This window comes from Sinocyclocheilus anshuiensis, unplaced genomic scaffold (genome assembly GCF_001515605.1).
Source record: "Sinocyclocheilus anshuiensis isolate Anshui unplaced genomic scaffold, SAMN03320099.WGS_v1.1 scaffold183, whole genome shotgun sequence".
Lineage (NCBI taxonomy): Eukaryota > Metazoa > Chordata > Actinopteri > Cypriniformes > Cyprinidae > Sinocyclocheilus > Sinocyclocheilus anshuiensis.
This window is the reverse complement of record NW_015548309.1, coordinates 3,221,560-3,233,189: the sequence shown is the minus strand read 5'-3', so window position 1 is coordinate 3,233,189 and position 11,630 is coordinate 3,221,560. Positions and strand designations below refer to the sequence as shown.

The 11,630-nt window shown below is 35.3% G+C and overlaps 2 protein-coding genes across 9 annotated transcripts in view; both read right to left on the bottom strand.

Moving 5' to 3' along the window:
* The window catches only part of LOC107656364 (troponin T, cardiac muscle-like), a 14,902-nt gene extending 5,896 nt beyond the window's left edge, over positions 1–9,006 (bottom strand). For 3 of the 7 annotated variants that reach the window (XM_016444167.1, XM_016444168.1, XM_016444169.1), the window contains exons 1-15: positions 8,909–9,006; positions 6,802–6,853; positions 4,246–4,255; positions 3,763–3,783; positions 3,640–3,660; positions 3,191–3,208; positions 3,061–3,084; positions 2,493–2,519; positions 1,917–1,938; positions 1,752–1,809; positions 984–1,100; positions 802–879; positions 573–686; positions 356–468; positions 174–264 (exon numbers count right to left, since the gene is read on the bottom strand). In XM_016444167.1, the coding sequence (XP_016299653.1) occupies positions 174–264; positions 356–468; positions 573–686; positions 802–879; positions 984–1,100; positions 1,752–1,809; positions 1,917–1,938; positions 2,493–2,519; positions 3,061–3,084; positions 3,191–3,208; positions 3,640–3,660; positions 3,763–3,783; positions 4,246–4,255; positions 6,802–6,840 (753 nt within the window). In that variant the 5' untranslated portion in view covers positions 6,841–6,853; positions 8,909–9,006. The remainder of the gene's footprint in view (positions 1–173; positions 265–355; positions 469–572; positions 687–801; positions 880–983; positions 1,101–1,751; positions 1,810–1,916; positions 1,939–2,492; positions 2,520–3,060; positions 3,085–3,190; positions 3,209–3,639; positions 3,661–3,762; positions 3,784–4,245; positions 4,256–6,801; positions 6,854–8,908) is intronic. The other 4 variants (XM_016444170.1, XM_016444171.1, XM_016444173.1 and 1 more) reach the window with 4 other exon arrangements.
* Positions 9,007–9,747: 741 nt separating this feature from the next.
* The window catches only part of LOC107656362 (non-muscle caldesmon-like), a 59,524-nt gene continuing 57,641 nt past the window's right edge, over positions 9,748–11,630 (bottom strand). For both annotated transcript variants that reach the window (XM_016444165.1, XM_016444166.1), the window contains one exon: positions 9,748–10,583. In XM_016444165.1, coding sequence (XP_016299651.1) covers positions 10,570–10,583 — 14 coding nt within the window. In that variant the 3' untranslated portion in view covers positions 9,748–10,569. The remainder of the gene's footprint in view (positions 10,584–11,630) is intronic.

Here is an 11,630-nt window from a genome sequence, read left to right as displayed (position 1 = left end):
AACTAAAGTTGAAAAAGTGAAAAAGCATAATAGGACCCCTTTAAGGCGATAGAGCAAAAGAAAATGGTTGCTTGCAACCAAAATGCAATGTACAAAATCGATATTGACATTGATTCAAATCTGTAAATTTATAAACATTTATGCAACGTTTTTTAGGTTATGTCAGCACTTACGTCATATTTCTGTCTCTTCAGTTTCTCGCTGAGTTCGAACTTCTCGGCCTCCAGCTGCATCATCCACTGCCAGAGCTCACTGGCCTTCTCTCTGCGAGAACCAATCAGAAGCTTCGTCAGTGGCCATTTCCACACCACCAGCTGATCTAACTGCGATGAGATCATGCTCAGCGGTGACTTACTTCAGTTTATCTTCAGACAGGTGATCGATGTTGAGTGGCTTCTTCCTCTCCGCCAGGATCTTCCTCTTCTTCTCTCTCTCCGTCTGTTTCTTCGCCCCCTTGCGGCCCTCGCCCTGTTTGATTCACTTTTACTTGGTACTGCTGCGGTAGTTTTGTATTTCACAATACATGATGATAATGTAGTTTGCTAGTTTGCTAGAAAGCTCTTAATTCAAACCTTCTGCTGGATTCCTCCATACTGGTGTGTCATGTTGGTAAGTGCTTTCTTCTTCTTAGCATCATCATCTTGTTTCTTTCTCTGCTCCTCTTGCTCTCTTCTCTCCTTTTCTTCCTGAAGAGAAGCGATGGAAAGAGTTTCACTTATTTTCTCCTACATTTCTATTCTAGCATTCTGAGTTATGGAGGTAAACGGCTGCTTCCTATTGGCTGAAGGGAGTGCCACTCACAGCCAGACGGGCTTGTCTCTCCTTCTCCGTCTCTGAACGGATTCTCTGCTGCTCCGCCCTCTCAGTGCGACGCTTCTCCTGCACAGATACAACACTGTCAATCACAAGTCAAGACTCAACGTTATTTAGCAGTTTAATGCAACTCTAGAATAGACTGTTCATCCAGATTATGAACGACTTACGATTCTGTTGACCAGAGCGATCAGCTCCTCTTCATCTTTCTTCCTCTGTATGAAATGAGCCTCGATCAGAGACTGAAGCTCAGATAAATCCTTCTCCTGACGCTTTCTGTGGATGTCCTGTTACACACACACACACACACACACACACACACACACACAGAGGTACTGACGTGAAAGCAATGTTTACAATAATATACAGCTCTTTTGTGGTACATAGTATGTATAGCACACATATGTTGTAAATTGTGGAAGACCATGCATAAATATGTGGTATTCAACATGCACTCATTTTGACTCCGAAAAGACTGTAATGGTGGAAACGCTGGGTGCATGTAAAGGTTTACAGTTCTTTGTTCAATGATGGTAACCAAACAGTTGACAGTAGCCATTCACTTTCAAAGTATGGAAAAAATACTATGGAAGTCAATGGCTACCGCCAACTATTCGGTTACCATCATTCTTCAAAATATCTGCACAACAGAAGGAAGAAACTTGAGGGTAAATGATGACAGGATTTTCATTTTTGGGTGAATTATCCCTTTGAGACATTTTTACACTAGATTAGTTGTGGACATAATACTTGCAGAATTAAACATTCACTTAAGAAAGACATGTGACAAGTGTAATATCACATATAGCATACTATTGAAAATATGTATTATTAATAATGTGCAGGTTTACAAAATTCATGTATAAGCAAGATGCTAGTATTCCATTCCAAACACTGAAGCGAATGCAGGAAGTGATGTAATTCAAATCCGAACTCACATCAAAGTCCACCTTCTCTCCTTCAGGAATCTTTGGAGCACTGATATTTGGCATGAATCTGTAAAATAATTGTTATCCGTGAGGACCGATGGTGTACAGTCTTTACATGTGAATATATGGAGATAAACACCCCTTTAGAAAGAAAGATGTCAATGAAGAACATACTTTGGCTTTGGTTTTGTCTCATCTGGGGATAAAAATAAACAAAATATATCATCACTATTAATATGACGCACAAAGTACATTACAGACTCCCAGAGAATCAATCAAACCAAATGTGATGCTGGACCACAAAACCAGTCATAAGGGTCAATTTTTCAAAATTGAGATTTATACATAATCTGAAAGCTGAATAAATAAGCTTTCCATTGATGTGTGGTTTGTTAGGATAGGGCAATATTTGGCCGAGATACCGCTATTTGAACATCTGGAATCTGAGGGTGCAACAAAAATCAAAATATTGAGAAAATCGCCTTTAAAGTTGTCCCAATGAAGTTCTTAGCAATGCATATTACTAATCAAAAATTACGTTTTGATATATTTACGGTAGGAAATTTACAAAATATCTTCATGGAACATGATCTTTACTTAATATCCTAATGATTTTTGTCATAAAAGAAAAATCGATAATTTTGACCCATACAATGTTTTTTTTGGCTATTGCTACAAATATACCCCAGCGACTTAAGACTGGTTTTGTGCTCCAGGGTCACATATGTGTGTGATTTAAAAAGCAGTTACCTGTGACCTCCTCCTCCACAGGAGCTTCTGTCAGATGAAGACAGACGAACAGACAAAATTTCACATTAAGACTACTTGCATAAACACATTTGAAATGTTTCAAGGAAAAATGAACAATATTTGGGAATAAGAAACGATCCAGGACTAAAGAAATGTTCTGATTTTGAAACAAATGCTTGGCTGAATATGATGACCCGATGTTCTGATGGTCACAATCATCACACATGCGATTGCATTTAGCTGCTATATTGCATCATGACATACAAACCGTACAAATAAACACAGTTTCTGTCCTGCAGCCTTCACAATGACACATCGTGCCGTTGCAATAATGGTAGAATTTTGATTCAGATCATCACAGTTTGAATTCATTAACAAGAAAATGAGCCGTCCATCATAGGACACATCATTTTGACATTTCTTACTATTGAACAGATTATATTATACACTCATTACATATTACAAAACCAGCTGCCAAGAATGAGAATCTGAATATCAGGAAACTCATGCTAAATGATTTGTTCATAATCTATATTCTATGAATGAATATAAACCTGAGGAGCTTTACCTTGTGGTTCAGGTTCTGGCTCCTCTGTTCAGATATGAGATAGTTACAAGTGGTTAAAGAATGAAGATTTACAGACACTTGTATATGAGATATAAATAACCATGATATTAATAAAAACTGAAATAATTACCTTCTACTTCCACAGGCTCTATTATAAGAACAGCACATCAGTTAGTTTATAAAGACTGTAGCTTGAGAAATTATAAACATACCATAACATAAGACCTGGCATTTAGGAACAGATATTCTTTTATGTATGTTTTTAGATAAAACACATGGAATTTGGAGAAATCAAATGCCAGTTTATGACAAGAAATTCTCTTGGCAACTGAATTGCAGTTAAAAATGTGCAACTGAATGCCACGTTTGTTCATAATGAACTTGAGTTACCTGAATGCAGGTTTTGGTTCAGATGGTAAGTACTGAGGAATTTGGTATCATGCAAATAAAAATGTGTTGTTGCAGTGGTTTGTACCTATAGATATATAGGTACACATACCTATGATAATATAAAAAAATGTTTTTAAACATAAAACATTTAAATAACTGAATTAACAAATCAAACGAGGGAATGTTTACCTTCCTCCTCAGGGGCTGGTTCTAATATGAAAATATAACATGAAATATTAAACACCTTGTATTGGGAACTGCAAATTTGTATGTGCAGAAAATCACAAAATAAAGGTCAGACTGATGCTTTACCTTCCTCTGATGGAGGCGGCACTATTGAAGAGAAATGATTAATTTGGATACAGTAAATAAGTCTAATGCAATGTGTTTTAATATCATGCAAGTTTATAATTAGTATTATTTTTTAAAAAGGTGAATTTACACAAAATACTGATGAAGTTGTTGAAGTATGGAAGCTCGTTTCTGCCACGGGATTGAAAACCAAAAACCCTAATTGCGATTTTTTTTTAATCTCAAAATTCCTCGCAATTATGAGTTTATATCTTGCAATTCTGACTTTTTTTTCTAATTATAAAAAAAAAAAAAAATCAGAATTGTGACTATTTTAAGTTTATATATTTTAATTGTGAGATTATATTTTTATTGTGTGGTGGCAATGGCCTTCCATACTATGGTGTAATATCATATCACTAAAACAATTAAAAAGTGAGTGAACAATGAAATAATGGGTGCATAAATACTGAATACAAATAGTATATGTTGTGAAAAATGTACCTTCCACTTCAGGAGGAGGAATGATAGAATAAATGAAAGAAAGAAGGAAGAAATAAATAATAGCATAAACGAGGATGAGTAAGTGAATGAATTAACTGTGAAAAAATTAACTGCATGCATGTGAAAGACTCTAGTCTATAAAGGAATAAGAAACTGGTCTTTCTAATGGTTTTAGGTCACATGTGGTATCAATATTATCTCATTCTAATTTAATCATATTTTGGAGTTAATCTTAAATTTAAACTCATGCAGGAAAAGCAACACAACACATTAAGTAGCAATTTAGTAACAATTAGTAGCAAATACATTCAGAAGCATAAGAGGAACATTTGCATGATCAAGATGCTGAATCAAGTCAACAGATCATCTTTAACCTTTGTCAGAACATTGAGATCCACCCAACAGCTTGTAAATGACATTTTGATAAAGTTCATATTCAGAATCTAATGCCATTTGTGTGATCACATGGACCAAATGATGCGTTAAATGTCATTTTTACAAAATGTTATTTATTACGCAAGACAAGCACCAAAATATTAGATTCATGAACTGTTATGGACAGAATAAAGGGACTGATAACTGAGACAAGAGGAAACAGACATGGGCAGGACATACTTGATATTAAAATGTCACTCTGCACATACTGATATTAGTGCTTGAGTAACCCAACTCCACTGGGCATGAAGCTGAAGACAAAAGCTATTCTAAAGTGAAACGCTCACAGTCTAAAATAGCACAATAGCATTCAGAACTTCCTCTGGACCAGCCTCCAATTTCCATGAGGACACACTGGGCATGAAGCTGAAGACAAAAGCTATTCTAAAGTGAAACGCGCACAGTCTAAAATAGCACAATAGCATGCAGAACTTCCTCTGGACCAGCCTCCAATTTCCATGAGGACACAGTTAGTGATTAGTGCATGAATATGGCTAATGTCGATGCTTTAAGCAGTAGGTACTCATCTCATACTGGCTTACCTTCCCTATTACATGGTGAAGAGAGAAAAAGAAAAGGATAAACAGTTGACTTTGAGTTGGATAATCAAGGATACATGAAATAGAGTTACACTCTCAGAAACAAAGCTGTCACCCCAATAGGGAACACTCACAACTTTCACTAGCATTTTTATAGCTAAGATCAAAATTTTAGGACAAAACGTTCTTAAAGGAATGCTTATGGAACGTTCTTATAACATTATTAATATTTGATATATGTTCTTATAAAACTGAGAGAAAACGTTCTAGATCAACATTCTCTGATGTCCTTCTGATGTTGTTTGTACTTGATGAACATTCTCATAATGTTGAGAGAAAACGTTCTTAGGATATAAAAAAAAAATTATTTGGGTGAAAATCTAATTAGTTGAAACGTTTTAGGAATCTTTAATAGCGTTCTAATCACAATAACAAAACTGGACATTTTAATGTTCTAACAACGTTAAAAATAATATTTTGGGTGGAAAAGTTAGATCATTGTAAGAAACGTTTTCGTAACCTTTAAATAACGTTAAAATCACAACAAGTAAACTGGACACGTCAATGTTTTAGAAACATTTCAACACAATGTTTTTAAAACCTAAATTTGTTCCCTAGGACTGGGGCGGTACCTACTAATATGTACAATTTAGGTATGTACTTTTAAAGTACTAATATGTGCTATTTAAGGGTAAATAAGGTACAAAGATGTACCTTTTTCATACCTTAGGACATGTCCCAATCACAGGTAGGTTGAACAATGTACAGGTAGGTTGTGTTTGGAATAGCCTAGCATACTACACTTCACTACTTTCACTATTTCTGCTGTATACAGCATGTGCATGCAGTATTAGGACAGAATTGTTTATCCCACAATATCATGCTAAACTGATAACTGCAATTTCTACCATTTCTACTCCAACTATTACATCAGCGGACAATTAAACTTTAAGACAGTTTATGATAAAAAAAAATGGACTAATCCATACTCATGTGCACTGTATTGTTGTCATGTGGCAACAATGTCACACTATAGACTTCTGTTGTTTCAATTATTTTAGTATACAGACCACTCTTAAAAATAAAGATTCCAAAATGGGGTTTTCGCAGTGTTGCCTTATAGAAGACCCATTTTGGGTTCCCCAAAGAATCTTTCAGAGAACATTTGAATAATCTAAAGAACCCTTTTACACTATAAAGAACTTTTTATGGAATGGAAAGGTCTTATGGATGTTAAAGGTTCTTCATGGAGCCGCTTTTGAGGAGCTGATAACCGAGCTCCTAATACAAATGCGTCAGTCTTTGCCGTAGCAACACAAGTGTTTACATACGGTATGAGCTGTAAATAGAGTAATTAAACAACCGTGCTGAGATTTACATGCCAAGAACGGTCTGTTATCATGCCGAACCAAGCTCAAGTGGAACCGTTTCTTACCGTTCGGCCTGACAGTGGAAAAGCGACCATAGATTCCAATAAAGAACCTTTATTTTTAAGTTTAAACAGTCTATACTTTGAAGTATTCTGTATTCCGTTTAGAATACAATGAGTTAAAATGGTTAAAAAGTAATAAGTTCGTACGTACTGAACTTCCTCCTCCACCACGTCTTCCGTGTCAGCCATGACTAGTTGATTTCTGATAAAGTAAATGAGTTAAATTTATTACGGGACCTTACGTGCATGTCTAAAGTTCATTCCATTTCAATTTATTTCAGCATGTATTAACAGCAGAACAAATCCTCTTTAAACTTCTGCTAGTGACCCTGATCCCAGAGAGCAATAATCTTTATGTTCAACATTGTTGGACAATAACAAGGATTCGTATTCACTACCCTGTTTAACAAGATTTGAAAAAGCAGCATCGCTGTCCTGAAGACAATCCACCGTGATAAATCACACTATAAAACATGTGATTAATGAGTGCAGGAGGCTATTTTTGCTTGTAATAAACTACGGTTTGGAACAGCTGCTCCACACTTTTCCAAACAATGAACTTGGCTGATCTCATCCAGGCCTGCCATTCATTCTCTGTGTAAACCAATAGCGCGTGTGTCCTTGGCATCTATTTTTAAAGCACATCGTCTGTGCAGGACATTGTTCCACAGCTTCTAATGACGCTAAAGACCCGTCTAGATTTAATTCAACTCGTTATGATTATATAGTCGTCCCAAAACATATAAAATCCACTCAAAAATTGCTTGTAAATTTCACAAATAATTACAAAGAAATGACCAGTTTCGCATTAAATTAAACATGAACCTTTGAAGCAGAAAGACTGAAATAGCCTAGTATTTCTTGCAAAATATACTGCAATAATCATCGTTTTATTTACATTGTATAGACCTAAGTCACAATTAAAAATAGGCTACGTGAATGTCATTGTATTAGGCAACAAAATATCTAGTAATATAGCACAAGCACGCTTTTCAAGCAAAACATTTAATAAATTAAGTTTTTATGATTTTTATTTTTTAAACAAAATTTATTTTTATAAGAAAGTATAATTGAGACAAAAAACGGAACATGCACCGTAAACATTTTTCTTCTAGTTGGAAATAAATCATGACTGTTAATTTTACAAGAAAATACCATTTCAGCCATTCTACTTTAAAATTTAATGTTAATTCAATGTTACTTTATTTCTTTGTAAATTATATTTAAGTGAAAATTGTTTCTACACCTTTTTTTTTTTACAACAATTTTATTTTGTAATTTTTTTTTATTGTTGGTAGTCAACTTAATGAACGACACCTTTAAGGAGAACTGACCTCCTAAAAATCACCAAAACACCAGCTGATTGACAATAATTGCAAAAAAGTCTAAAAAGTTAATTTAGTTTTGCACCACTTGGTTTGATATTTGCTTTTAATGCAATTAAATCATACACTGTATAAATTAAGTTTTTTTTAAGTTGTACATAAAGATTGACGTAGTACATTTTCTACTTTAAAAATGTTACATTTATTTCAGTGTTACTTTTAATTTCTTTGCATTTCTTTGTGAAATTTACTAGCAATTTCGGACTGAATTTTTTTTCAAAGTAAATCCTACACCATTTTTTTTTCTTTCCAACATTTCCAAATGTCAGCAGGTCATCCACTTTTGTCTTATTTTCACTCAATATTTGCAGCTCATCAGCTGTTGGGGTCTTCAGCCTATCTTGTCTGATGGCACTCAAACTAATGACTCTTGCAAAGAGATCATCTTGGATAAAGGTTGATTTTGAATCGAGTCCTCGTGATAATGAGAGCAGGCAGCAGCAGCCAGAGGCTTGAGCGCAGCGTCTCTGACCAAATCCACCAAATCTTTGCAGCAGATTATCCGTCTCACTTTGGAGCTACGTGTGTTTTACATTAATAAGCCAGGGCCGGTCGTACTCCATCTGAAAGGCTGGATTACACAGGCTGACAGTGGCAGGAATGTTGCCATCGATAGTCTGTATTAAGCAGCATTAAGGCAAATACCCCAAGCATGCAAACCAGCAGTCCCTCTGGCGAACAAGACGAGCATTGCATTGATGATTGCACAGACTACGCCATGCAAAGGAATGAAGAGGGTGATCCTTAGACCTGATTCACACATTATGGGAAACTTGGGACAATTAGTTTAATCCGGTAGGCAAGCAATTGTTTGATTTTAGTTATGAAGAAACTGTCATGTGGATGCCATGACAAAATCTGAAACCTCTTACCTGAGATCTCACTAGGAAGAACGAGAGATGGGGTCTTATCTCGAGGGTCCGGGCAGCAGACAGTTTCAAACAAACCCAAAGCTCACCTAATACAGACCTGCCAGATCATGTGACCTCACTGCTTCGCTCTGACTGGCTGCTGGAGCTGAGCCTATTGTCAGAGGGAGCGAAGCATTTCAGTTATGTGATATATGGCTGCTGGAGTATTGAGAAGCACACAGTCACAGGTGTTTTTCATTGGTCTCTTTATTGTGGTCACTGAGACAATGATACAAGTTGAAACATTTGCTCTGTATGGAACTATTGGCTACAAACGGTCATATTTGTAACAAGGTAATTTCAACTAAAAGTGGTGCGACTTGCATAGAGTTAGTCTGAAACAATACATAAGTGTTGAAACAAATAGTAAAAAACTTGATTGTCAAAAAATACAAGCAGAATACAGGATCTTTGAACATTTAGAGACATGAGCGATAAGCTACGGCGGCAGAACTGGATATTCTTTGTCTGACAAAAGAAGTCAGAAATGATACACGTTTAAATGACAGCATTACGAACGTTCTGCCAACTAGCGCTGTATTGAAAGCCGACGACATCTGTTGCAATTTCATATGAATGATTGCAACAGAAAGAAGAAAAATGAAACACTTGAACAATAAACATGAATTGACTTTGTCCTTCTCGCTGTCCTTGCTGGATATTTTTGGATTAACCAAGGTCTTGAATTATATGCAAAATCTGTGAAATGTACTCATCAAATATGTGATTTAAGCCAAAAAGTGCACATTCCCTTTCTTTCGAGTTCAACGGTTTCACTTTTTTTTTTTAACCAATTACCCACCAATTACCCAACCAATTATTCCACATGATTAACACTTACAAAAAGTTGGTCACAGACAACTTCAGACCAGTGTTTCCAGAAGTAAAAAGGCCAAAGATAATGTAATAATGCTAACGGTATGACTTAATGGACTTCTGCTGAATTAAAACTTGCTTTGATATAAAATAATATTGAGAGCAAAAGCAAAGACCATTTTTGTATCAAGCAGTAAAATATATAGTTAATTACAAAAGCGTACACTATGTGCTAACATATATTATTAAGACAATTAAAAAAAAAAACTCGTTACGACAAAAGGTACAAAATACAGATACGGGTGCTCATATTCGGTCTGGAACTGGCTAACAGGAATGAAATGCAAGGTGAAGCTTTGCTTTAGCTATAAATTAACAGATGAGAAGGGTAACTAACATGTTTTCAAAAATGTGATTTGACAAAAGACAATTCTGAATGCTACTCCTCATCCTCTTTTTCAAGGGATCTCCTAATGTTTTGAGTTGGCTGCTATTATATAATTATGATATAATCTAAACAAATTAGTTGGTCGCTTGTTTTCACAGCCTTGATTTCAGTTTAACAGAAGTTACATGCAAAGGCATTGCGTTTATGTTATGATGGTGCAAGACGATGACCTGTGAATACAGTGATAAAATACATATATATTTTTTGTATTTTTCTCGCTTTTATACTGTGTCTACTCGCATAGATCTTCCTGGCAGTATAAAATGCTTTTTTTTTTTTTTTTTGGTATTACTAAAAGTTTAAAAAAAGGAATGTTGTGCATTCTCTTGGTCCCTGCCTCTCTGGCGTCTTTGAAAGGTTAATGGCCCATTCCTGTTAAAAGACAAAAGAGAAATTACAATTTAATACTAACTGAACATGCACTATGCAGGATTATGCACGCATTAATAAATTAAAGATTGGAAATAAAAAGTTTGAATCCACAAAATAAGTGCTGTTCTTTTGAACATGTTCTTGATCAAAGAATCCTGAAAAAATAAGTAGCACGGTTTCCACAAAAAAATATTAAGCAGCAAACTGTTTTCAGCATTGATAATAATAATTAAAAAGTTTCTTGATCAGCATATTAGAATGAGTTCTTAGGATCATGTGACACTGAAGACTGGAGTAATGATGCTGAAAATTCAGCTTTGCCATTACAGGAATAAATTACATTTTAATATATATATAAAAAATGTAACTGCATTTTTTTTTTTTTTTTTACAATATTTAAGTTTTTGCTGCATTTTTGATCAAATAAATGCAGCCCTTTTCAGAACCAGTGAAATAAGTAGATCTCTAGTCAAATTTGATCAAAATTTACAAAATATTAGGGAATGATTACCATACAAAATATCTTTAAACATGATTGTTGTCTGTTCTGTATGGGATCTGGGTCATATTTGGTCTCTTAGAAGGGTTAAATGGTGTGTGTTTGTTACGTTCTTCATTAAAGGGGTCATATGATGCGATTAAAATTTTTCCTTTCTCTTTGGAGTGTTACAAGCTCTTGGTGCATAAAGAAGATCTGTAAAGTTGCAAAGACTAAAGTCTCAAATCCAAAGAGATATTCTTTATAAAAGTTAAGAGTCAACCACGCCTACCTAAAACGGCTCGTTCTAACACGCCCCCACATGTCTATGTCACGATGTGGGAAGATTTGCATAACGCCGCCCAAATGTTCACGCAAAGAAAGAAGGCGTAACTTTGATTCTCGCTGTAATATTTTTGTTGCCATGTGTTTCGTTGTGAAAGCAAAACTACTTTGTTTGGCCTTTCAAAAGAGGATGATATCCGCTTAGTCATGCCTGGGGCTGATCTGTGCTGGTCGCTGAGGAAATACAACAACTTCGCACTGTGGATCGCCGGATCGGCTTTCAC